At 43.5% G+C, this 27,858-nt stretch overlaps 1 protein-coding gene and 1 long non-coding RNA gene across 2 annotated transcripts in view; one reads left to right on the top strand and one right to left on the bottom strand.

Moving 5' to 3' along the window:
• Positions 1-15,159, top strand: part of LOC134575853 (uncharacterized) — a 107,230-nt gene extending 92,071 nt beyond the window's left edge. The window contains exons 2-3 of the long non-coding RNA XR_010085763.1: positions 12,893-12,998; positions 15,115-15,159. This is a non-coding gene — a long non-coding RNA (uncharacterized LOC134575853). The remainder of the gene's footprint in view (positions 1-12,892; positions 12,999-15,114) is intronic.
• Positions 758-27,858, bottom strand: HTRA1 (HtrA serine peptidase 1). Its single transcript, XM_063435286.1, has 10 exons — positions 27,776-27,858; positions 26,531-27,004; positions 23,291-23,390; positions 20,944-21,148; positions 18,327-18,521; positions 13,779-13,811; positions 11,174-11,288; positions 10,614-10,671; positions 9,995-10,090; positions 758-1,305 (listed from the first exon to the last, which is right to left on the bottom strand). Exons 2-10 carry the CDS (start codon positions 26,949-26,951, stop codon positions 1,137-1,139), a joined length of 1,392 nt encoding a protein of 463 aa, XP_063291356.1. The 5' UTR covers positions 26,952-27,004; positions 27,776-27,858; the 3' UTR covers positions 758-1,136.

Here is a 27,858-nt window from a genome sequence, read left to right as displayed (position 1 = left end):
TGCTAAGGCACTCTATTATGGTTAATGCCAAGAAAGGCAAAAATAATAATTTATGCTAACAATCCAAAGTATCACGCTCACCAAAATATTTATCATGCTTCTCAATCACTCATGGTGGTAAATAAAGGTTCACATTAAACATATATTTGTAAGCTCCTCCTTTCAAAAAGCAGACTAAGTATAAATGTGCTCCTTTCAGTGGCACTTGGTCATTTTGCTATTTAATGTATCACTATTTACCAAATGCATAACCTTATTTTAATGTTGAACATTAAACATTAAAATGCTAACTAAGGAGTGCATGAGAGGCCATGGGTCAGGCTAAAGGGCACACACACCTAGAAAGGGGAGTACCAACCTCACACTCGGGTTAGCACCATCACAAAGTACGACACCGATGTATGCATAATTGAGCCCAAAACAATGTCAGCCCACTTAAAAGGGGGAAAGAGATCATACTGTCCCAGTCATGCTGCCACTCTGCTCCTGCAGGCTATACCCCCCTAAGTATGAAACCGGGGGGGTGTCGGGTTGAGCCACGGCTTTTCTGATGGGAAGGGAGTATATAACAACGTATATTGGTTTCCACAAAAAAATGCATTCCTGTTATGTTCGACTGAATTAAAAAACTAAAAAAAGAAAGAATGTTAAAAAAAAAAAAAAGTAAAGATTCCAGATCAATAAAAGAGAAAACTCATACATGTGCTCAAACATTGGGCTACAGTACAAACACATAATTAAAGAAACAACCACCCTTAAAAAAAATTGATTTATTTAAGCAAAGTTTTCACACCAATGAAACCCCACACAGTGATGTTTTATTATCTAAGGGTGATCACAACTCTTTACAAAGCAGCCTAGGGAGAGCATTCAGTCAGGTAAAGTGAAGGACCTTGGTAAAACTGGCTAATAAACTATTAATTAATGAATTCACTATATCAGGAACTGCAAAGTATAACCAAAAGTACCTTAACTGGAGAGATTTTTCTAATATGGCCTTAAATGTGAAATCCATGATTTAGTAAATAACCCAGATAGCCCTATCATTGTTTAGTGATCTCATTCTCCCACTAGGCTTGTCATTAAAGGGGTAGGGACCAAACGAGTGGAGGACTACGAAACCAGCTCATGTCTCCTTATAAATCTATTTCTGTTGGTGTCACGGTGATTGCTATGTCTTCGTTGCCACGACGTACCACTATACGAAGGATGCTATCTTGTCTGACAGCATCACTGACATCATTACTGGAGGTGACGGTCTTGCCACCAATACTGATAATAACATCACTCTCCTTTAACCCAGCTCTGGAAGACACAAACAATAAGTCATAAAACACATGTAGTTTAAGGAAGTGTTTTAGTTCAAGGCTTCTTAACACAGCATTCTAATAACACCTAACGAAAGTAGCATTATACAGCAGGATCAAAATTATTCATCCCTCAGTGAAAATCGGGTTTATTGTCAAACTTTAAAGACTTTCAGCTATTTGCAATGAACAAAAGCAATTGAAATAGCTCAACAAAATGAATGTTTCAAGTGTCATTTGGTTGAGCTATTTTCTAATGCGCCTATTTGCCGCAATTAAATCCATTGGGAAGTAGCAGGGATCCATTTGGCTCTTAGTGAATACTGTGAAATTTTAACTATTACTATTATTTTATTATTTATATAGCGCCATCAGATTCCGTAGCCCTGTAAAATGGGTGGACTAACACATGTAATTGTAACCAGACAACTGTACGTACAGGAACAGAGAAGTGGAGGGCGCCCTGCTCAATGAGCTTACATTCTAGAGGGAGTGGGGTATAGTAACACAATGGGTAAAAGTAGGGGTACGAAGTAGGTTATTAGAAAAGGATTCATTGAGGGCTTAGTAGGTCATTTTTGACAGTTGCAGGAGAGGAGTCTTGGGGGGGTGGGGGATAAAAACCTGCTAACAGTTTAATTGATATGCTTTCTTGAAGAAGTGGGTTTTTAATGATTTTTTGAATGAGTGGAGACTGGGTGAAAGTCTTACAGAGAAGGCAAGGGAGTTCCACAGAAGAGGTGCAGCCCTGGAGAAATCTTGGAGGCGAGCATTAGAGGTGGGAGTACGGACAGAGGATATACGTAGGTCTTTGGCAGAGTGCAGGGGCCTCGACTGGACATACTTGTGTATTAGGGAGGATAGGTAGGTTGGAGCAGCATTATGTAGGGACTTGTAAGCAAGCACCAGAATTTTAAATTGAGCCCTATTTCTAACTGGAAGCCAATGCAGGGACTGACAGAGCAGGGAGGAGTGGGAGGTGCGAGTGGACAGGAAAATGAGCCTCGCCACCGCATTCATTCAAGGGTATTGCAGTAGTCAAGGCCAGAGAGAAAAAGAGCATGGACCAGCACCTTAGCCGCATCCTGGGTTAAATAGGGGGCGGATGCGCGCTATGTTTTGGAGATTGAAGCAACAGGATTTGGCGATTAATTGGATATGAGGGGTGAAGGAGAGGTTAGAGTCAAAAAGAACACCCAGGCAGCGAGCCTGCGAGGTAGAGGTAGCGTCGTTGACTTGGAGGGAGATAGACACTGGAGTAGTAACACTTGAGGGAGGAAAGACCAGAAGTTCGGTTTTGGACAGGTTGAGTTTAAGGAAGTGAGCAGCCATCCAGTTGGAAATCAAAGAGAGGCAGTCAGAGACACAAGTCAAGATGGGCAGAGAGATATCAGGAGAGGACAGGTAGATTTGCGTGTCATCCACATAGAAATGATAACGGAAGCCAAAGGAGCTGATGAGTTTACCAAGGGAGGCAGTATAGATAGAGAACAGTAGGGGGACCAAGGACAGAACCTTGGGGGACACCAACAGAGAGTAGTTGGGGGGAAGAGGCAGAGTCAGAGAAAGAAACCCTGAAAGAGCGCTGTGAGAGGTAGGAGGAGCACCAGGAGCGAGCAGTATCCCGTAGACCAAAATTACAGAGAATGCGAAGAAGCTGTTGATGATCAACAGTGTCAAAGGCAGCAGAAAGATCAAGGAGAATTAGGATAGAGTAACGGCTGCAAGATTTAGCAGCAATTAAATCGTTGGTCACAGCGGTTTTGACAGAATGACCAGCGCGGGATCCAGACTGAAGGGGGTCAAGCAGAGAGCTGGATTCAAGAAAGTCAGTCAGTCTGGTGTACACAACTCTCTCTCGAGGATCTTGGAGGAAAATGGCAGTAGCGAGATAGGGTGGTAGTTGGATGGGGAGTTGGGGTCAAGGCTGGGCTTTTTCAGAATTGGGGTTACAGTTGCATGTTTGAAGGGTGAGGGAAATGTGCCAAAGGAAAGGGAGAGATTGAAAATGTCAGTGAGAGGAAGAGCAAGAGAGGGAGATAAAGTGCGGATTAGATATGAGGGAATAGGATCGAGGGAACAGGTGGTGGGGTGGGAGGACAGGAGCAGACAGAAACCTCTTCTGCTGTAGCAGGTGCAAATGAGTGTAGAATGGTTGAGGGAGTGGGGTTGGGTGATGTTTTGGTAGGGAAAGGAGAGAAGTTAGCGATCTCTTCTCTGATTGTAGAGATCTTCACAGTTAAGTGAGATGCAAAGTTTGTGGCGGAAAGGTGGCAGAAGGAGGAGGAGTAAAAGGGCGAAGAAGAGCATTAAAAGTGTGAAATAGGTGTTTGGGTTGATGGGACAGTGTACTTGTGAGGGTGTTAAAGTAATTTACTTTTGCAGCGGAAAGAGCCAGGCTGTAGGAGCGCAGCATAAATTTATAGTGGAGGAAGTCAGATGCAAAGTGAAACTTCCTACAGCAGCGTTCAACAGTTCTAGAACATTTTTGGAGGTAACGGGTCAGCTTGGTTTGCCAGGGTTCTAATTGGGGGCGCTTGCTGCATTTAATTGTAGGAGGTGCCATGATGTCGAGTTGAGAGGAGAGAGTTGAGTTGTAGAGTGAGGTTGCAGAGTTAGGGCAAGTTAGATTTGAGATGGGTAAAAGGAGAGTTTGGTGGAGAAATGCTGGAGATCAAGGCAGTGGAGGTTTCTGCGAGATTGGAGAGTTGAGGGTGGTGTAATTTGGGTACGGGGTATGCTGATGTCAAATGTTAGCAGATGGTGGTCAGACAAAGGAAATGGAACAGTGGAGAGATTAGAGGTGGTACAAAGATGGTGAAGATGAGGTCAAGAGTGTTTCTTGCTGTATGAGTTGCTGAAGTAAACAACTACGTGGGGCCAAAGGAGGAGGTTACAAAGAGCAATCAAAAGCAAATTTTGTATTGAGTGAATAGACCCCCGAGTGTTGTTCTTTTTTTTTTTTTTGCAGGTCAAGAAAATCAATGCCTGCTGGAATATATGATGATGGCGCACTAATTATTTTATTATACTCATTACTGCCAGAATAAAGAATAAATGGACAGCCATGTTTGCACTCCATCCTTCCTCTATTCTGGTACTGCCACCATGGAGACCAGTCTGTGCCCACTGATCTCCATAATAAATGAATCAGGAATTCTAGTCACACTAACAAAGCCTCAGCTTGGCGAGTCCTGGCACAACTACCTTGGTTGCACCACCAGGAGTGCCGACCCTAGATCTAGTGAATCAAATAGGTTTGCAATAGTAAATATTACAGACATTTGTACTGACTGCTGAGCATATATCTGTTTTATTGCCATTTAGTAAATCAAGTTGTTTGTTCTATAGAACATATAAGCACTAGGGATTAAGTTTAGTGGACATGTCAAGTTTATACTATCAGATTGTAGGGTGATTACTTAAGGAAACACTCCAAGCACCATAAACACTACAGCCCACCGCGGCATGCCATGGTAACATGTCACTAGAGATGTCCCGAATAGTTACTGGCGAACATAGCTTGTTCGCGTTCGCCACGGCGGACGAACATATGCGATGTTCGGTCCGCCCCCTATTCGTCATCATTGTGTAAACTTTGACCCTGTACACCTCACAGTCAGCAGACACATTCCAGCCAATCAGCAGCAGACCCTCCCTCCCAGATCCTCCCACCTCCTGGACAGCATCCATTTTAGATTAATTCGGAAGCTGCATTCTTAGTGAGAGGAGGGACAGTGTAGCTGCTGCTGATGTAATAGGGAAATCGATAGCTAGGCTAGTGTATTCAGTGTCCACTACAGTCCTGAAGGACTCATCTGATCTCTGCTGTAAGGACAGCACCCCAAAAAGCCCTTTTTAGGACTCGAACATCAGTCTGCTTTTTTTTTCCAGTGTAATCTAATTGCAGTTGCCTGCCTGCCAGCGTGTGTGTCAGGCTCACAGCGTATACTGTGCCCACTTGCCCAGTGCCACCACTCATATCTGGTGTCACAATAGCTTGCATTTAAAAAAAACAAAAACTTTTTTGACTGTGAAATAATAGCAGTCAGTTTCCTTCACGCGTGTGCGTTTCAGGGCCTGCCAAGGCACAGTGTCACACCAGTGCAACTCATATCTGGTGTAACAGTAGTGTACATTTAAAAAAAAAATTTTTGACTGTAATATATTGACTAGCAGTTAGTTGTCTGCAAGCGTGTGTGTCAGGCCTACAGCATCTACTCTGCCAACTTCTGCCAGTGCACAGTGCCACTCATATCTGTTGTCACAGTAGCTTGCACGCATAGTACCACTAATCGAAAAAAAAAATGACAGGCAGAGGCAGGCCACCCCGCAGGGGCCGTCGTGGTCGTGGTGCTGTGATTCCCTTTGGCCCTAGAATAATGCCCAGTGTTCAGAGGCCACGTACCGTGAACTCGAAATGTTCTGAGGACATAGTTGACTGGCTAACACAGGACACCCAATCTTTTACAGCTTCCGCTCAGAACCTTGACGCACCATCCTCCTCCAGCTTAGCTTCGGGCACCTCTCAAGTTACCACTCGCCCGCCTGCTGCCACCACCAACACTAGCACCACAGCCGCTTCACTTGATCTGTCAGAGGAGTTATTTACACATCAGTTGGAAGAAATGAGTGATGCGCAACCATTATTGCCAGAGGATGTAGATAACAGGGATATGTCTCAGTCAGGCAGCATTACACACATGAACGTACGGTGTGATGATTATGATGTTGTACCCACTGCTGCTTCCTTTGCTGAGTTGTCAGATACAAGTGAAGCAGTTGATGATGACAATGCGTCCATGGATGTCACGTGGGTGCCCGCTAGAACAGAAGAAGAACAAAGGGAAAGTTCAGATGGGGAGACAGAGAGGAGGAGACGAGTTGGAAGAAGGGGGAGGTCGTCGCAAGGAGCTAGTGGCACAGTCAGACAGCATGCATCGGCACCCGGGGTCAGCCAGACAGCACGCCAATCAACGCATGCTGTTGCCACCACCAGAATGCCATCATTGTAGAGCTCAGCAGTGTGGAATTTTTTTTGTGTGTCTGCCTCTGACAACAGCGACGCCATTTGCAACCTGTACCAAAAGAAACTGAGTTGTGGGAAGTCCAACACCCACCTAGGTACAACTGCTTTGCGAAGGCACATGATCGCACATCACAAACGCCTATGGGATCAACACATGAGTACAATCAGCACACAAACTCAAAGCCGCCATCCTCCTCCTGGTCCAGCATCTTCAGCCACGTCAACCACTGCTGTCCTCCTTGCCCCCTCTCAACCATCCGCCACTCCGTCTCTCGCCTTGATCAGTTCCTGCTCATCTGCCCACAGTCAGGTGTCTGTCAAGGACATGTTTGAGAGTAAGACGCCAATGTCACAAAGTCACCCCCTTGCCCGGCATTGGACAGCTGACTTGTCTGAACTCTTAGCCCGCCAGCTTTTACCATACAAGCTGGTGGAGTCTGAGGCGTTCCAAAATTTTTTAGCTATTGGGACACCGCAGTGGAAGGTACCCGGACGAAATTTCTTTGCACAAAAGGCAATCCCCAACCTGTACTCGATTGTGCAAAAGGAAGTAATGGCATGTCTGGCACACAGTGTTGGGGCAAGGGTCCATCTGACCACTGATACCTGGTCTGCAAAGCATGGTCAGGGCAGGTATATCACCTACACTGCGCATTGGGTAAACCTGCTGATTGCTGCCAAGCATGGAATGCGTGGCTCTGCAGAGGAGTTGGTGACACCGCCACGACTTGCAGGCAGGCCTGCTGCCACCTCCTCTACTCCTCCTACTCAATCCTCTTCCATAACCTCCTCGGCTGAGTCCTCTTCTGCTGCTGCGTCTTGCTCCACATCAACGGCACCCCCCCAGCTCCCCTGGTACTATTCCACATCCCGGATACGGCAGTGTCACGCCGTCTTGGGGTTGACTTGCCTGAAAGCAGAGAGTCACACCGGACCAGCACTCCTGTCCGCCCTGAACACACAGGTGGATCAGTGGCTGACTCCGCACCAACTGGAGATCAGCAAAGTGGTTTGTGACAACGGAAGAAATTTGTTGGCGGCATTGAATTTGGGCAAGTTGACACATGTGCCGTGCATGGCACATGTGTGTAATCTGATCGTACAACGCTTTGTGCATAAGTACCCAGGCTTACAGGACATCCTAAAGCAGGCCAGGAAGGTGTGTGGCCATTTCAGGCGTTCCTACACGGCCATGGTGCACTTTTCAGATATCCAGCGGCGAAACAACATGCAAGTGAGGCGCTTGATTTGCGACAGCCCGACATGTTGGAATTCAACACTCCTAATGTTCGACCGCCTGCTCCAGCAAGAAAAAGCCGTTAACGACTATTTGTATGACCGGGGTGCTAGGACAGCCTCTGCGGAGCTGGGAATTTTTTTGCCACGTTACTGGACGCTCATGCGCAATGCCTGTAGGCTCATGCGTCCTTTTGAGGAGGTGACAAACCTAGTCAGTCGCACCGAAGGCACCATCAGCGACATCATACCATTTGTTTTCTTCCTGGAGCGTGCCCTGCGAAGAGTGTTGGATCAGGCCGTAGATGAGCGTGAAGAGGAAGAGTTGTGGTCACCATCACCACCAGAAAGCCTTATCAGCATCGCTTGCTGGACCTGCGGCAATGCTGGAAGAGGATTGTGAGGAAGAGGAGTCAGAGGAGGAATGTGGCTTTGAGGAGGAGGAGGAAGACCAACCACAACAGGCATCCCAGGGTGCTCGTTGTCATCTATCTGGTACCCGTGGTGTTGTACATGGCTGGGGGGAAGAACATACCTTCAGTGAGATCACTGAGGACGAGGAACGGGACATGAGTAGCTAGGCATCCAACCTTGTGCAAATGGGGTCTTTCATGCTGTCGTGCCTGTTGAGGGACCCTCGTATAAAAAGGCTGAAGGAGAACGACCTGTACTGGGTGTCCACGCTACTAGACCCCCGGTATAAGCAGAATGTGCCTGAAATGTTACCGAATTACCGCAAGTCGGAAAGGATGCAGCAGTTCCAAAATAAATTAAAAAGTATGCTTTACACAGCGTATAAGGGTGATGTCACAGCACAACAGGAATCTAACAGGGGAAGAGGTGAAAGTAATCCTCCTCCTCCCACGACCACGCCGGCAAGGACAGGACGCTTTACATATGTGTTGTTGATGGAGGACATGCAGAGCTTTTTAAGTCCTACGCATCGCCACAGCCCTTCGGGATCCATCCTCAGAGAACGACTCGATCGACAGGTAGCAGACTACCTCGCCTTAACTGCAGATATCGACACTCTGAGGAGCGATGAACTCCTTGACTACTGGGTGTGCAGGCTTTACCTGTGGCCTGAGCTATCCCAATTTGCGATAGAACTTCTGGCCTGCCCCGCTTCAAGTGTCCTGTCAGAAAGGACATTCAGTGCAGCAGGAGGTATTGTCACTGAGAAGAGAAGTCGCCTAGGTCAAAAAAGTCTAGATTTCACCTTTATTAAGATGAATGAGGAATGGATCCCGAAGGGACTGACAGTGGGTGATACATTCGACTAAAAAAGGCCTGATGAGGGGGACGTAACAGGGATTAAACTGATAAGAATAGTACTACTTAACACACCACTCCTATCTGGTGGCACATTAGATTGCACGCGCAGTGCCCCAAATTTGAAGTAGGAGGACCGACCAAGCATCTTTTTCCATCTCCCGGTTGCTAAAATCGATGCCATTTACACGTCCCCTGATAGGGGACGTAACAGGGATTAAACTGATAAGAATAGTACTACTTAACACACCACTCCTATCTGGTGGCACAGTGCCCCAAATTTGAAGTAGGAGGACCAACCAAGCATCTTTTTCCATCTCCCGGTTCCTAAAATCGATGCCATATACACGTCCCCTGATAGGGGACGTAACAGGGATTAAACTGATAGGAATAGTACTACTTAACACACCCTATAATAATGCAGAGAGAGGCAATGCAGAGAGAGGAGTCTGAAGAAGAGAAGTCAGAGGAAGAAGGTGGCTTTGAGGAGGTGGAAGACCAAACACAGCAGGCGTCCCAGGGGGCTTGTTGTTACCTTTCGGGGACCCTTTGTGTTGTACGTGGCTGGGTGGAGGAAGAGACCTTCAATGACATCAGTGAGGACAAGGAACGGGACATGGCTAGCTTGGTATCCAACCTTGTGCAAATGGGGAGTTTGCGGTTGTGCAAATGGACTGTTTGCGGTGCGTTAAACAGGGAGTTTGGTCTGTCACTGTGAAGCGGGCGTAACCCTTACACTACCTGATCGATACAACATCATACCTGATTTTTTAAAGCACGTTATTCCAAACAATTTAGGAATGTTAGGTGATTTAGGCCCTTTATGGATTAAGACCTAAGCAGGTAGGACACAGGAGAGCGCTCATATGCTGAGAGGGCTCAGCTGATGCTTTTAGCCAATTAGGTTAATGTAGTGAAGACACCCAGCTGCAAGGAGAATCTGGAAGCTGCAGGTGTTCAGCACGAGCTGCTGACTAAGGTAAGTTGTCAAACCATCCTAAAACAGTTTGACAAATTACTTTGTGAGGGCGTCAGGGCACTCCTGTTACCATAACTACTAAAGTGTGCTGTGGTAAGTTTTGGTTCTTGGAGTGCTCCCTTGAGTAAATCGTTATTGTTTTCAAGAAACTGGGAGAAATCATATACTTACTCTTCTGCTGGGGTATCTGGGAGAACTTCTACAATGTAAGCTCCTGAGGTCACATCCGGAAAATCCTTCAGCTGCTCCCTGAGCTCTTTCACTTTGCTGCAAGGGAAAGTTACAAAGTTCCCTTTGACAATTTTATTTTTGTTATCATTAGATTCTACAGTGTATAAGTAAGAAAATGATAAACCCAAAAAGTACATTTCACATGGCACCAGTTTTGAATTATGTCCCAATTTAATTGATGTCAAAAGGATGAAGGGCCATAACGGTACAAAATGTATCCACCCTCTAAATTTGAAAGGACGGAGAGATTGGTTAACTTTGCCAAGAATCAAACCTGTGATACAGAGGCTGGAGTTCCCACATGGCAAGTGACTTCTCAGCCAAAAATGTACATTAAGGACAAATACGAAATCAGATCACTCCACTATCTCCAAACTGGTTTTGATTTGTCTCCATTAAGAATCTAGTTTTCTTAAACTGGGTGATAATAAATTTAGCCTTCAAAACTGCAGGTCAGTTTCTCCTGAATTTGCTATGCCAAACACAGACATTTGTCTATTTTCACTGGAAACACTACCATAGTGATAGGACAACTTATACATATAGTCAGTATACTCACGCTGGGTTCAATGACATCATCCGTATCCCCAAATATTTTTTCTTCTTTATACCTTGACCTTTAAAAAAAAAAACAAAGACATTGTAGTATTTGTGATCAAACAGTTCTCATTATTAGATGCCCGGCTAGCTATAGACAGGTTAATGCCCGGCTAGCTATAGACGGGTTAATGCCCGGCTAGCTATAGACAGGTTAACTTTAGCTTCCTTATATTGTTTGCGTATTCAACATTTAATGGATTTTATATTAAGCCCTGGGTAGTATACCATTTTAATTTTACTAGGGTGCTGGACCTTAATGGTAATAGATCAGTCTATGTTCATGTGTAGAATGGATTTCCTATGAACATTCCATTCTTTGAAACCTTTACTTGTGATATCATACAGTGTTTAATACTACTGGGAAAACTACTAACTTAGTGCAATGATCTCTAAAAGAGGTAACTAACAGTATCTCTCAATATGATATTAAATATACAACCCCCAGGAGCCTCAGCTAGTCTGGCAGCCCTATCTAACCCAATAATGATCTGGTACTGCTTTTATCAAATGCCATTTCACCTGTTGATTGTCGGTTATGTGACTCTGCCAGAAACTTCCGGATTTTATCTGATGGGATAGCAAATGAGATCCCAGCGGTGACCTTCAGTGTATTAATACCGATGACTTCCCCATCCTGTAGCAAAATAAATCTCACGTTGCAAATAGAACATGCATGCAGTGCGTAAAAACAAACATACAAAAAACATCATACACAAAAATCATCTCTAAAGTCTTAAAATTTGAAAAGTAAAGCAGGAGCGGTCATTTATTTTATTTTATTTTTAAATCTTTATTTTTGTCATGCAGGGGTATAACACATAGATTTGAGTAAACATGTCACACATAATTAAGTAAGCCACGAAAGATGATGAGCATGAAACATGACATGTAGAGAATGCTGTTTATTTTCTTCAACAGGGTATATAAACATATTGGTCAAAATATAAGCTGGTATCCTTAGATGGAGTTAAGAAATGTGGCTAAAGATTAGTACATGAGGTACCAACACATTTATACTAAGAACATAAAAAGCAAAAATTAACTAAACGTGTGCTGACCAGAAAATAGAATTGAAAACCACTGGCATATTCAGCATGGCTGCATCTAGCTATTTATACAAGAAGAAAATTAAATAGTTAACTTAGGCATAACGATCAAGTATAGGAAGCTTACTGCTAGTCAGGCTTATTGTGGCCAAGAGGGCAACATGAGGCACAACGGCTATTACTACAGGTGAGTAAGTGCCATTTTGTCAGTGGTGGGTCTTCCTTGGTAGATGAGTAAGCGGTCAGCCTAAACCCAAGGCTGGGAAGCGTAGGGCAGGTATGTGTAGGGTCCGAGATGCAGTGACACTCTGGGCGCGACGTGGGTCATTCCTCCAGCTCCAGGCTGGTATCTGCAGGCCACAGATTTGGGAGCGCATAGAAGTCAAGTCCTGCGTTGGAGGGGGTAACAGGGCTCTGTTGTTTCTGCACCGTCGGTGGCAGCAAGTCCTCGGCCTGTGTGTATGCTGGCGTTGATTGTGGTGTTGTTGCCCATAGAAGGCTTCCCCATTGACCAGGCCCCGCTCTCACGAATCTCCTGAGACAATGCGGGCTGCGGACATGCCTCCAAAGAAACCCAGAACCTGTCGATGAGTTCCTCTAGCCGCCGCCAAGATTGTTCTGTGGGGCTGGACTGTAGCACTTCAGGCTGCCTTATTCTGAGTTCATCCTGAGGGAGTATAGCCGCCATCTTGCGTTTTGCAGTAGTTGTTGGCACTGAACTGATGCAACTGCCAAGGTCGGCGGCGGCACGAATTGTGGGCCAGTGGGGACCGGGATGTCCCTCGCCGGTCCAGAGGAGAGGGGGGGGATAGAAACAGGACCCAGACCGCTGCAGAGTCTGTTTGATTCTCATCCAGGAGGTATGCCGTCCCTCCTGCTCGGGTCTCGCCAGGCCGCAATTATCAAGATTCAGATCTCAGTCCCTGCGAGTCACATGATCGCTCTGGTAAAGGTCCAGTAGTCTCTCAGCACTCTTGGGACACAGCTAGTGTCGATTAAGCGTCGGTGAGCCTGTGATTTCGTCATTTTAGAAAGGTTAAGAGAGGAGCTCACCGACCATGCAACCACTCAGTATGGCGGCCAGGCCCCGCCCTCCAGGAACTGTCATTTTTAACGTTAGGGAAGCCCCTTATCCCTCAACACCTGCATCTTATTATGGAATCAATGGATTTCACTCTCTTTTTATTTCTAGAGTCATCTATTTCTCAGCAAGAAAATACTAATTTCTCCTCGTTAAAGAGAATTTGTCCGATCCAGGATGTTTCACAAGAAATGTGGTGCAATCGCCAGCAGCACAGGTACAAATCACATCATTAGAAGATTATAATGAGCAGCAACAAATGTGGGTATCTGGGAAGGACTGATGGGTTAAACATGTGTCCTTAATGCAGATTATATTCACCTGAATGTGGTTGTTTTTGACGACTCTATGGGGCAATCTTCTTACAGTGCACCATTCACCATGGAATCCAATGGAATGTTATTGTTGATTAGAGCAATTCGGAACTTTGGCCGTAGTGTGTGTGAGTGTTTGTGTGTTTTAGGCAGTTGCAATGGAAACGCTTGTGGAGTCAAATGGTTTCCATCGTGATTGCTGCACTTTTAGAACTTTGCACCACTATTATTTTAAATACACTTGTATAATTCTACTCCAAAGATTCATGGAGTGGACTGTGCAATGCTTACATCCAACAACTGATAGACCGTTACATCCTGAATAGTAATAGGTTTGAGGTACATGGAGGTTTGACTGTCTATAACAGGGGTCTGCGTGAGAATGACATTCATTTTGTAGTCTGTGACTAAAGCTTTTCCCTAGACACTGCCAATTATTTGTTCCTTTCATGTAAGTTTCCTTCAATTCATCATTAGCACTCAATGAGTAAGCCCCTCCGAACACACCATCAACCCTTTTATTACTTTTGCCAATGATACATACTTGTGTGCTGAAATAATTGCTGTGCCGCTAGAATAAATCTTCAGCAGAGCCCCAGTCAGTTAACATGTTCACACAGGAATAAAGAACACACATATAGTATAGACCGCAGGGCAGGGAGGGGGTGACAGAGAGCTCTTACCAGATTCACGAGAGGACCTCCAGAATTCCCATACTGCAAGGCAAATAAACGCACTGTTACACACAAACATTACTCACTGATTTTGTTTAATCCCGCACTAAAACAGCCAGAGTAAATAGAACGCAACTGTCTCATTCTTTCGTGACTTTTTCAAGATGTTGCTTATTTGTTATGAGAATAGGGGCTTATTCACTCAACAGTGACTCTTTCCAATAAACCAATTTTGGTTTAAATTATACCACTCCGTTGTCAGGTCAACACAAGTCAAAATTTAGCTCCACGAGAAAATAAATTTAAATAAGTTCTTTATTTGTATATCTAATAAAGGTTTTTTTTTTAGGTGCCCAGTGTTAGTGATTATGGCTGTTGGGGGAATGTGTTATGAGTGAAGCTGGATTAACCATCTGTATTTGTAAACTTAAACACATGTCCAAATCCGAGAACTGTTTCCTATTACCCTCGCGGGCAGAAAGTCTAGGAATGCGTTGTTTACAATACTTGCCAACAAACATGCAATATCAAATGAAAGCACACATGTATGCTACACATAAAATACATGGTACATGCTGTTGGTTTTGGTTATCAATAGAACATCTTAGGGCAGTTTGAGCACAGTACATAGTATGTAGGGTGTATATTGATCGTAATCTACATCACAGGTGGCCAACATTAAAACCTCTATTACATACTCACCAAGTAGGGGTCTGCCTTTGAAACACCCTAGAACCACACAATACATACTATTCTATGCTCAAACTACCCTATCTATAATATGCATATAGGGTCAAAGCTTTAACACCAGAGCTGGCAAATGGTAGATTATCTGCTTGCGATCCCCCGAATTAGAATTCCCATGATGTTTATTTTAGGATGAATATGCATTAAGATAGTTCCAGTTCTAAAACGGCAAATGATCTGCCTTGTGGCCAGTCTTGGCTTGCACTATATATTGATTGATTGAATCCATTGAACAATCTCTAAAGTAACTACCCGATAATAATCCTGATTACGGTAATCAGGAAAGCTAACAAAGTTCCTGTTTAGGAACTAACGGCTTTCCAGCACAGATAGTGGAGGCTGCAGTTGTTATGGTGCTTGGCATTTAATCTGCTTTTATCATTTACTGCACAGTGAGGGCTAGTCACTAAACATTGAATTTTAATGCCATAAGGAAGATGAAAAATGAAGGTTAAAAAAAGAGTTGGCAATATTGCTATTTTGGGATATTATGTCAATACAATTCACTGCTTAACGGATGCACAACAGATCTAAAGAAACTCGTATTTTATGCATGTGTTTTTTTATTTATTAATATTTTACTTTCTTTTACATTTAGGGCCATCACACTTTTTTGTTTCTTAAATGATCACTCTAAGCACCATCATTTGTATCATTGCTGGCCTCAGTGGTGTATTTTGGATTTGTGCTGCCCTAGGCACGACTAAATTCGGGCACCCCTAAAATCTAAATTTGACTTTGACATTGATACATGCACTGATATACACTCACTGACAGATACACAGTCATTGGCACACACATACAGTCATAAGCACACACTGTTTAACCAACACACACTTTCACTGGCAGACACACACTGACACACCTACTCACTGACAGGCACACACTCTCAGATACACATAAAATGACATACACACACTGACACACACTCACAGGCACACCCATTCTCACTGAAAGACACACACACTTTCACTCACTTTTCACTGTTTGCCTTGTGTTAAATACATCCCTGGCTGGCCTAAACCGCATACATGGAAAATGACTGTAACTTAAAGCAACTCTCTGACACGTCAAAGGTTTTACTTTCTCTTTTGTTGTGTGAGGTCTGTCCAACATGTGCAGAAGGCAAGCATCTTAGAGGGACAACTCTCTGGACACAGTGGCGGATCCAGAGCCTGATCTCGGGAGGGGCACTTGTAGATTATTTAAAAAAAATAATCCTAGCACAATAACCACTACAGCTCAGTGTAGTAGTTATGGTGCCAGTAGTGCCAGGATCCCACCCCGGAGTAAGTAGTCATACCGTTTAAGAACAGTTTGACAACTTACCTGGGGTCTGCTGGGATATAGGGCATAGGAGAAGTGGTGTGTGTTAGGGGTGAAGTGTGTGTGAAAGGTGCAGTGTGTGTGTGAGCGGTGAAGTGAGTGTGAGTGCGTAAGGGTGGCAGTGTGTGTGTTAGGGGGCAGTGTGTGTATGGGGGCACTGTATGTCTGTGTGGGGCAGTGTGTGTATGGGGGGCACTGTATGTATGTGTGGGGCAGTGTGTGTATGGGGGGCACTGTGTGTATGGGGGGGTCGTGTGTGTGTGTTTGGGGCAATGTGTGTATGGGGGGGCAGCAGGGTGTGTAGGGCACTGTGTGTGTATAGGTGTGCAGTGTGTGCGGGGCAGTGTGTATGGGGACAGTGTTTGTGGGACAGTGTTGTATGAGGACAGTGTTTGTGGGACAGTGTTGTATGGGGGCAGTGTGTGTATGGAGGCAGTGTTTGTGGGGCAGTGTGTGTATGGGGGCAGTGTGTGTATGGGGTAAGTGTGTGTAGTGTTTGTATGTGGGGCAGTGTTTGTGGGTCAGTGTGTGTAAGGGGGAAGTGTGTGTATGGGGCAGTGTTTGTGGGGCAGTGTGTGTGTGGGGCAGTGTGTGTATGGGGACAGTGTGTATATGGGGGCAGTGTTTGTGTGTATGGGGGCAGTGTTTGTGTGTATGGGGGCAGTGTTTGTGTGTATGGGGGCAGTGTTTGTGTGTATGGGGGCAGTGTTTGTGTGTATGGGGGCAGTGTGTGTGTGTGTGTGGGGTCAGTGTGTGTAGTGTGTGTATGGGGGCAGTGTGTGTATGGGGTCAGTGTGTGTATGGGGTCAGTGTGTGTAGTGTGTGTAGTGTGTGTATGGGGTCAGTGTGTGTAGTGTGTGTATGGGGTCAGTGTGTGTAGTGTGTGTATGGGGTCAGTGTGTGTAGTGTGTGTATGGGGTCAGTGTGTGTATGGGGGCAGTGTATGGGGTCAGTGTGTGTATGGGGGCAGTGTGTGTGTGGGGCAGTGTGTATGGGGGGAGGGGAGGAGGGAAGGGAGGCTTTTTAATTAAAAAAAAATAAAAAAATAAAAAATGTATTTAATAAAATATATTTATGTCCTCCCTCCCTTCTTACCTTTATTGAGGAGGAGGGGGGACATTTCTGGATCCCTGGTGGTCCCAGTGGGGAATCCCTGGTGGTCCAGTGGTTCCAGTGAACTCTAGCCCGCGCTCCAGGGCTAGAGTTCACTCTCGCGAGATTTGGAGCGTTGCCGTGGTAACTGCGGCAACGCTCCAAATCTCGCGAGAGGAGGACCCGGAGGAGCTGCTGGTAACAGCTCCCGAGTCCTCTCTCCCTCCCCTTCCGGTCGACTGTCAGTAATGTGCCTGTGGACCGGGGAGGGAGATCACTGATCACTGATCACTGATCTCCCTCCCGGTCCGCAGGCACATTGCAGGGCTGGCGCTTGGGCAATGCCAGCCCTGCACTAGCCGGCAGGGGAGAATCTCAGGGGGGGCAATTGCCCCGTTGCCCCCCCCCTGGATCCGCCAATGTCTGGACACAAGTAAGAAACACACACATGTGATTGGTGGCTTGGAAAATCCACTGCACACAGTTTGCTTCACCAATCTGTGGGCTGTGCATAAACTTACAGCACCTGCAGCATGGCTGCTTTCAGTTTACTGAACAATTCCACTCCATGTGATGGGATAAAGTACTTATCCTGCAGAACAGGAAGACAGGCATGTGATTGGTTGAGCCTCTTCCAGATCAGAGAGGAGTTTCAAATCACTGAAGTGGTCATGGTGCTTGGAATTACCCTTTAAAAGGAAACTATCACTGCCCAGGATTTTCATATAATGTTTATATATCCCTTATATTTAGCGAATATATTTTAGTGAGGTCTGAAAACTAAAATTACATGTAGAAGTCTACACATCTATCTTGAGGCTGAATACCTCCATATTGGCTCCGTCAGCCACCATGTATGTTTCAATTTCCTGCCATTTTAGAAGCCGTGTGATGTCAACCCTTTTAGTGACACTGTACCAATTTTGTACAAAAGTGTTATATCCTTAAACAATAACAAAGGCGAACTGAAACTCAAATTTAGAAACTCTAGGGGGTTTTTATTTAATTTTTATTTAGTTTTTTTAAGTTTTTTTTTTACTTAAATTTAAAACAAAATATGTTTTTTTCAAATCCTTTTAACTCACTATTTAGAGAATAAACCCTAAAGTGTTGCGGCTGTCTCAGATTAATGCAGTGTAAATTATTGCGAGTGCCGCTTTTTTCCATTCTGCAATGGCAGTCGTCCAAAGCTGAAAGAGAGGGCAGAAAAGGTCAGCATTCAAACCACAACTAGAGACTGAGCTCCGAGTCATCGTCATTGAAGCCACCATTATTTCCAGCTGAAATGCAGAATTCTGAAAGCTGACTAGGAGTTTTTGGTAATGTTAAAAGCACAGTAGATTTTTTTTGGGGGGGATGGGTGCAGGGTTAAATGATGGCTTACACACTCACATTAATGATGGCATCAGTCTGGATGTAATCCATGTCCGAGTTCCGCAGGCCAAGCTCTTTCCCGCCACGTTGAGCCGTACTCACAATACCAGTGGTAACAGTGTTCTGAAGGGAAAAGGGACTCCCGATGGCAACCACAAATTCTCCAGCACGCAGTTCCTCAGAGCGACCCAAAAGCAGCACAGGTAACTTTCCCTACAGAAACACAATCCTTCCATTACTAGGATCTACAAAGTAGAATGGTACAATATGGCATGGTTATCTTTTAAAAGATAATTCTTAATGCCTGCAAAAATGAAAAATAAAGGATTCAGGCACTTCAGCGGGACTCTGATAAAGATCACATAGCGTGGTAGAAATGTCATGACCGCGGAAGTGGCCAGATCCTTAATTTTTCATATCTGCATTTACAAGGGGTTTGTGGTCATCTTGGTTGCACAGGTGGGATATCTACTATTCGTTTGAGAGTGTACGGTCCCCACGTGTGATCATTGTCCTCACAAGCAGTGGCGTAGCATGGGTTGCCAGCATCCGGGGCAAGGCAAGTATTTTACCTTGGCACCATTGGCACTCCCACAGTCCCTTAATGGGTGCCTAGATAACTTCATCCGTCCTTCCCTACCAGCCTAGTCTCTATGATGTATGTGACACTTAGCGTTGAGTAAATAATGTGTATACTCAGCCTTTCTACAATGTTTTTTTCTCTGGATCATGTCCAACTATTTCTAACCAGAAATTAAGATCACTGTCATGCTGTCCAATAGATTTAAGGAACAGATCCAGCATTATTGAGAAACGTAGGCTGGCTCTGATTAAATCAGTGACGTTATATTGTACAGTTCATGTTGGCTTTGTGACCTGTTTTGCAATATCCAGAGAAGACAGGACTCTAAAATCCATGTGTGTAGGACATGGAAAGCACTCCCATCCTGCACAAGCAGCCCAAAATATGGTCTCTTGCTAATTGCTTATTATTACTAGTAGTAGTATTTATATAGCACCAACATATTCTGCAGGACTACCTTTAGAGAAAGGAGTTAGGAAGACCCTGATCACACGATCACAGAGTATCACAGAGTTCTGTCTGTAGTGCCAAAAAAATATGATTGATGGTTTGATTTTGATCTGGGAACCAAGTGACACAAAAATGCAAGTGTATCAGTCTACTACAAAATATACACATTATTTATATTTTGCAGAGCATTGATTGGCCAATTTCAAGCCATTTTGGTTATTCGTCCCAAAACAATATCATAGACAAAACTCGTCTGAATTGAAAAGCCTGATAGACAAAATCTGAATCACCCAAAATCTATAATTTTTCCTCCAGATGAATAGATGTAGACAGAGGGGCGGATTCAGGGGCAAGTGATCCACTCCTCGAGCAACCAAGAAATGGCCATGATGCCATGCTCCCTAGACCATGATAGGTGAGGAGGTAAAACCTGGCCTGTATTTCCAAGCAAAGTTCTCTGCTCTTTCTACTCCATTACTATGGCAACGCTTTAATACATTTCCCGGAACTGGCCGGAATGAGCTGTCTGAACCCATCAGGAGTGCAGACAAGCTACATTTTCCCAACTACCCAACTACAACTTTTCTAAACTCCTATCCCCACACAAGAATTTCTATCCCCCCCGACTACAGCCCCACTAGTACCTCAAGGACCCCACTACAACCCCTATTATTTTTATTATTTATAAAGCACCAACAAATTCTGTACATTAGGCAGACTAACAGTGATGTATTTGCAACAAGATGAGCTGGATGCACAGGAACAGAGGGTGTTGAGGACCCAGCTCTCCCCACTACAGCCCCACTTGTGCTTCTAGTCCCCACAATAGAGATTGCAGTGCCATTATGCTCAGGGTAGAATGAAACACAGCCCTCACTACTGACTCTAAGCCTCACTACAGCTCCTAACCCCCACTACCGACCATAGCCGAGCAGACGCCAGATAAGTTGTCAGACAGTTCTTAAACGGTTTGACTACTTACTCTGCAAGGGCACTCCTGACACAATAACCACTACAGTGGGCTGTAGTGGTTATTGTGCCTTGAGTGTTCCTTTAAGTAATCTGCCAGTGCCCCTCCCGAGATTAAGTTCTGGATCCGTCCCTGTGTGGATATGCAGAATTCTCACACCATGCACAAGTCTGCCGCCTATTAAGAAAAAAAAAAAGAAATAAAATCGTAGCTGTTCAGTTCAGAAAGAGTAAAAAAAAACGTTTTTGTCACTAATAAAGATAAAAAGAGAGCATGGTAAACCAACCCAAGCAGAGAATGAATAGCCAAAGGCATTTTGAGTGTTAACAAAAGTTTAAAGGCTGTTTGCGCTAAAGCATGAAAGGGGTGAAACTATTTATTTAACTTTTTTTTTAGTTTACAAAATTTCTATTTTTTGTGATTAAACATAACTTTACTGGAAAAAAACACATTATGAAGCAAAACATCATGAAATAGTTTCTAGTAAGTGACGGGCACGGCTGCCAGAATAACACAATTAAACCAGGCTTGAAGCTATTGTTGCACTGCTGCTATCATACTGTGGAAGTAGGAGCATGTAGTCTGGATATCTAATTTTAACGATAACAAATTAAAACACACGGTTTGAATACCTTTGGATTGATTTTGATGAGGGCAATATCTGCCTTTTCATCCACATCAATAATTTTGGCGTCGTAAGTTGACCCATCGCTTCGCTCCACCTTCAGTCGATGTTTGTTTGTAACCACGTGGGCGTTAGTAAGGATTAAGCCATCTTCCGATACAATGAAACCAGATCCACTTGCAGCCGGGAATTCACGCTTGAAGATAGGAAGCCTGGAAAAAGCAATATGTACAAATGCTAATTTATCTACAGAAAATAGTTTTAAATAAATAGAGTTTCCATTGGGTGCTCTACGACACTTGTATAACCATGCCTCACTACATTTCAAATGGGCAAAGAGGGACGTTTTGTTTTGGCAGTTTGATGTCTGTCTAAAAACAGAGCTATTCTGGAGCATTATAGGTGACCTCATGGCCTACTGATGGCAGTGAGTAATTGAAATTTAGAGTAAGAACCAAGTATTTCCACACCTGTGTTTCATTCTACCCTGAACACAATGACAAAGAATTCTGCTCTTAGAACAAAATGAGTGTTGATGGTCCAAGACAATTTCTGAATACAAATACGGCACTTTAATTACGCACTTAGTAATCTGTATTGCTTTGGTGATCTCTTACACACTCCTGTATGCTAAAAGTTCACAACCCTTAGAACACTATGTATTATATGCAGGGCTTAACATTTTAGGTCCTACACAGCTAGCCAGGCTTTAAAAGTTACTCGTTACTGCACGTCTAGAGGGTTCATGTCGCACCCTAAGGGTTAATGTCTACGTCCCAGTGTTACATTTTCACTCACCATTTGCCAATGGCTAGTGACGAGTGGACATTTTAAGCCCTGTTATATGTAAAAGAGGAATGGAGGGAAATGGGTTCCAACAAGGGGCAAAAATGGATTAAAGGAGACTGATGTTACGACTTCCAATAGCTATCCCTACTCCCCTCTCTCTAATCAGCATCATCCTTAATGTGGCAATACTTTCTTTATATCCACATTTAGGTTGTCTTTATGGTAAGTAATTGTTTAGGGAACCTCTCTCTTTCCAATTTTGTTGAGATTAGACCCCACTTTGGGATTGGACTAGAACATTGTATTCTACCCCTATACAACAGGTCCAGGAGTGGAAGTATGATTCATATTCTTTAGAAGGATTAGTGATACTCCCATTACCTTAACAGACACCCTAATCTAATTGGTAAACAGGGTTACACTTTATGTCAGTTTTCAATTTTGACACCTAATAAATAAAGCCTAATAGATTCCTGAAAAAGTAACAAAGTGAATTACTCTGCTACCAAATTGTATCTACTTCCCTTCACTCTATCACAGCTGAATTCACTCTTAGGACTGTGAAGTGTTCCTTATAAATACCAATCTAGGGATCCTCCTTTGGGATCTCTCTAAATCTAATTATTCCAAGTTAATTAGGGTTAAGACCTAAGATGGACCACCGAAACCGACCAACCCTTACTAGTAATATTTACTGGATAATAAGGCTTTCTTAGTCATCTTTGAATACTGATATTTTGCAATAAAAATTACTTTTTGTGCAAATTCAAGGTGAATTTATAGCAACATAGTTCTGGACCTTTTGGTGGTATAACATTTCAATTAAATGACTGAGGCTATCCCAAAAAAGGCATCCACGGTCACATTTGTAAGCAAAGAGGACACCTGAAAAATAATGCTGCTGACTAGCTTGTAGAAAGCCATGGCTGATTCCAGTAGCATTAAATTCTGTCATTTTGGACCACTCAGGTACATTGCCTAGAACTTTTCTAATTATTATATAATCAAAGAAATGACATTCTGCATCACTAAGCAATATGCTTACAGTTCAACAACAAGGACTGGAGGCTGAAAACTATTTGAACAGAATGTGAAAATCAGAGACACAATGGCTTTATTCTCTAAACTGGGAATTGTAGAGAATAAACAAAAGACGACGGACTGTAGCTTTTAGGACAAAATAGCCAAGCTGGAAAATGAGTTTAGGGAATAAACGCCCAACAAAAATCTCATTTAACAGATAATATGGACATCTGAAACATGTACAGATAACAAATAAAAATCTATATATAGAGCTTTTAAAAAGCCCATCAGCAGTAGGCTGATACTGACAGGGAGCCTTGATACACCAAGTGTTTAAAGGCTGTGTCTCTGGATACATGTGCCTAAACACAATAAATCTTGTTGACCAATGTAGTTTACCGTGAGCACACTGTATAAATAACAATGGGACAGAGGTTTACATAACCCATATGTGATCTGCAGTGAAAACATCCTGTGTGCCATTTATGGTTATCATGTCCCGATCTGAACTATGTTTAACACATCCCAATAGAGTACTTTACATGCGAAAAAGTTCGATGTGCACAACAGCTGGTGCGATCTTCTCCACGACATCAGCAATGAAGTTGTATTTGTACCGCGGGCTGTCTGGATCTTTCTGTCCTGTGAAAAATGAAGAGAAATTAAATAAAGAGACTGTGCGTACTACAGACTGAAGGGTGGCTATTCACATTTTATTACTAAGTCTGTATAAAGAAAACCGCATGGGTCCATTGACACAGTATCATTACTATCCTACAGGATACATCTTTCAGGTGTATTGCAAATACGAGAGATCATTATGGTCAGCTTAATTAAAGAAACTCTCCAAGTACCGTAACGTAGTTATGGTGCTAGGAGGGAACTGGTGCCCCCCTCCACCCATTGTAAGGAGTAATACAATTTTTTTATGTTTTGACTTCTTATGGGGGTCCACCGGACATTGCTCTCCTCTTTACTCACCAATGCTGAAGAACCATAAGTTTATAAGCAGGAATTTTCATTAGCTCTGCTGAGCTAAGTCCCGCAGCACGGACCTTAGTCCTCTGGCTTGAGAAAGGCTCTTGCCATTCTACTGTAGTTAGGTCTGCATTTTGAACATCTGTTCTCTACATTTCGTATATTTCAAGGGATTGGGAGTCTTCCTGATTAGTGTTGCACCACAGTGTGGATCCCTGCCTGGTGATGTCCCCAGCTAAGAAAATAAACCATCCAAAATCTGTTTGACTTTTTAATATTGGGAGCGCCAAGGCCCTCCTGGCACCACAATGTAATGAGGGACGATGAGCTATTGAAATTAAACTAGTTCTACAGTAGCTATAGTGGCACTGCAAAAATCTATAGTTCTTATTGTCAACAACATTACAGGGGCATTCTAAGCACCATAACTAGTTTAACCCGCTGTAGTTGTTATGGTGCACTGACCCCCAGTTCCTTGCCCTCTTGGGCATCCAAGGCACTGCCCCCTGCTTGGCACGTTGTTGTGATATCTGTACTTTTAGTTAGAAAATATACTGTGTTATTGGTTTTGCAATTCTGCTGAAAAAGTAGACAGAAAATTAAACATAATTTAGAACACATGTTTGGTGGGGAAAGTGAAAATCCAAATGGTCAAATAACCTGCTTGTGGCTATTTATAAGGAATATGCTAGCATTTGGGGAAATGTAGATTCCCAGATTTCCAGCAGTTTATAAACATTTTGACAATACTGTTGGTATAATGCGCAGAGAGGGTAAATTATTTCCTGGCTAAAACTGGAGGAATCTGTTTTGTATAAGGCATTGCAACCTGCACATATACTTAGGTATTACCTAATCTCCCTCTCCATCTGCACCTGTTTCTTATATTGAACATGCCTTTTACATTCCTTCTTCACGTGGTAGTAGGAATGACTAAAGCCATAGCGGTAAAACCAGCTTATTTATTAGATTTCGTTTTGCATAGCAATGCAGAACAAAATGATTCAAACTCCATGTATGCACCTGCTGTGTAACGTACCTCATCCAACCCCTTAAGACTAGATTTTGAAAACGGCTCTCCATTCAAAATAACTGGTAAAAAAAAATTACAAGATTTGTTTCAGCAATGCTGCATGGCACTTAAGATGCATGTTGCAGCTTTTGTCCCTCTCCATTAGGTGAAAGTGATGTGGGATACAGTCCATGGCATCTCCATTGGGGGGCATACCACTGTACCCCGCAATGTAAGAAGACAGGCCAACATAACAGCTTTTTAATAAAAGTAATATTACTTTCAGGGTTATCCACGAAACTCAGAATTTTAGACTTCACAGATAAAACACTAAAGTTCTAAAAATATGTCATGACTTAGTATAATTGGATCATTTTTCCAAATCAGCTCGATTTAATTCACAAAATGTGAGTTAGTGACAATCGACATTCTAAAACCTGATTTTCTTAAAAGCAACATTTTTATGATTAAATCAAATTTTCATTCATGTTCTATGATGAAGGTGGCTTTGTGACCAGTTCTATTGCGAAAGTTTCCAAACACTCCTGATTTGCATAGCATAGAGGACTAGGGGGAATATACAGTTCTCCCATAGAAACATAAGATAGGACTTGGATTAGCGGGCAGAACGAGAGACCGCAGTTTCTTAGCTGAAGAGGATGTAATAAGGAAAGGATAAGGGTCTAGCATTTACTACAACTGGTAGGCATGCAGTATTTTATTTATTTTAATCACGATCTCTATAACGTATTTAATAAAATAAGTAGCAGACTCTACCCTGAAGTGTTCCATTAAAAGGAAATGAAGATCACATTCGGAAAGAGATCCATATACTTACATGTTATCAAACTGGGTATAATAATTCGATCTCCCATATACTCGAGAATGCTATATATTTATCATATGGTATACAGTGCATGAATTATTTTAATATCCTGCTCAATTCTTATAAGTATCCTCAGTTAAATAAAAAGACATCTGGCAACCCTGTGGTCAGATTTACAATGCAATGTATGTGTCATTGTGAGGACATCTAAGAACTATGTATTGGGAGCCAATTTTGTAGCACAATTTTGAGTTTGCAAATATTCCCCCACCCGCCTTCCAAATGGCAGTTCAGTTATTCACAAAGAAATGGATTTTGTTTGGAAGTCAGATATTTACGTTGTGTTCCTTGATTCATAGTTTAGTAATTTCATTTTTTATTAGCAAATTAATGAATAGCCCTTGGGGGTGGATTGCATGCAGAAACTTCTACAAATGGGATGATCAGAATGGGAAACAAATAGAATGTTCCAACTGATTTTATTTTTTTCCCATAAGATTACCTCATATATAGAACTATCATTATTGAAGAAGTTTAAAAAAAAAAAAAAAAAAAAAAGTTGCAAGAGAATAAGAGAATACAGAGAATGGACAACAGTTCAATTAGCCTGCCCTTCGGTAGGTCCCGGCTCAGATCTCAACCTGGTTTTAATTCATCTTGTGCCATTACAAAAAGAACCAGGAATTTTCCAAATCAGACTGATCCCACCCAAATAGGTGGCCCAGATAAAAAATGCAAGCCGGCTCTCTTTGCACTAAAGATACAGAAACCTCAGATGATCGTTTTAACCTTGTTAGGCATAGTCAGTGAGGTATAGCTGATATCCCTCTAGGCACCACAAGCAAGGGGTCCACGTCTGGATTACCCTTTAAACTTAGGGAGAGCAATAAAACAAGTTGCAAAAAGTTATACAACTGTCATTTCCTAGTGTTGTGATGTTCTTGAGAATCAGGTTGCGGGGCTTACCTTGCAGACAGTCCCCTCTCTGGATAGGAATAATAGATGCTGACCCCTTGGCCTGAACCAATCGACTTTCTGTCTGTAGCTTGCACACGTTGCTGTAGGTTTTACCGTCACTTCCACACACTGGTTGAGAAGTTGGGCATTGACATGTCCGTTGACCACCGGTACCTGCACTTCTAGCACAACGTAGCCCCGTAGCGCACAGTGGATCCCCAGCGCCCTCTCCGCAGCGTTCGCCCTCTGCTGCTGCGCACACAGGACAGCAGCCACAGTGCAAAGCAGTCTCTCCAGACGCGCAGCCAGCAGGCGCTGGTGCACACAAGGATTGGTCGCAGCGAGCAGGGCAACGTGCACCGAGGAAGGGGTACGGAACAGATGGTATCACTAAGGACAGCATTACTAACAGAAACCCAACGCCCAGCATTTTCGGATTAGTTGACGAAGTGTCAGAGAAAATACCAAAGAAAATAAGTAGCCCTAGGGAGACAAACATAAAAATGACAAGAACATCCAATTAGTTACCCACAAATACTGAGAGCAGAATTAATGCGGTGAAATAGCCCACAGACATTATGGCAGGAGTGCCCAAAAGGTAGATCCCCAGATGTTTTAAAACTACAGTTCCGTTGATGCTTTGTCATTCTAAAGGCATGCAAAGAATCATGGGAGTTGCAGTTCTACAACATCTGGGGATCTACCTTTAGGGCACCCCTGATTTAGGGTAATTTCCCCTACTTGGATAATGTGAGATTATAACCCATGGACAGTGATGGCTAGCCTAGGGCACTCCAACTGATGTGGACTACATGCCAAAAATCAGCCATGAGTGTCTAATTAGCCACTAAGATATACCAACATCCCAGAGTTCTCTAAAACAGAATATTCATTACTACTCACATACAGCCCATAGTGAAATCACACAGACTAAAAAGGAACAATGATACCTACAGCTGTAACTTCAATCATGTCAAGTGGGCATTTTCTTTCACAGAATAATCCGTAACAATAATACATTTCTGGGCAGTGACTGGATATGCGAAATGTTACCCCATGAGAATAAAATGAGTGTAAGGTATATAGAGAGGGACGTGGGGAGTCCATAGAGTTCGGAGGGGCAAATGTATGTTAGGGACACCTTAATCCTCCCCCATCCCGTGTGTCCCCGCGGGCCGGTCTGGGAGCCGCTATCTGTCCCAGGATGGTGCCTTGTCCCTGCTCTCCTCCCCGGGGTCCCAGGTCTCACCATACCCGGCAGAGCTGCTTCACTGGCCGCGGTCCTCCTGCTCAGAGTCCGGCTCTGAATCAGCTTCTTTTTCTGGAAAAGCCCCAAA

Source organism: Pelobates fuscus, chromosome 10 (genome assembly GCF_036172605.1).
Source record: "Pelobates fuscus isolate aPelFus1 chromosome 10, aPelFus1.pri, whole genome shotgun sequence".
NCBI lineage: Eukaryota > Metazoa > Chordata > Amphibia > Anura > Pelobatidae > Pelobates > Pelobates fuscus.
This window is presented reverse-complemented; position numbering and strand designations above follow the sequence as displayed.

Bases quoted from the DNA above. Each gene is read 5' to 3' on its own strand.
- HTRA1 (XM_063435286.1), bottom strand. From the start codon at position 26,951: ATGCTGGGCGTTGGGTTTCTGTTAGTAATGCTGTCCTTAGTGATACCA. The intron at 23,391-26,530 runs GTAAGCCCCGCA...CATTTTTCACAG, and splicing joins GAGAGGGGACTGTCTGCAAG to GACAGAAAGATCCAGACAGC. The intron at 11,289-13,778 runs GTAAGAGCTCTC...ATTTTGCTACAG, and splicing joins GAGGTCCTCTCGTGAATCTG to GATGGGGAAGTCATCGGTAT.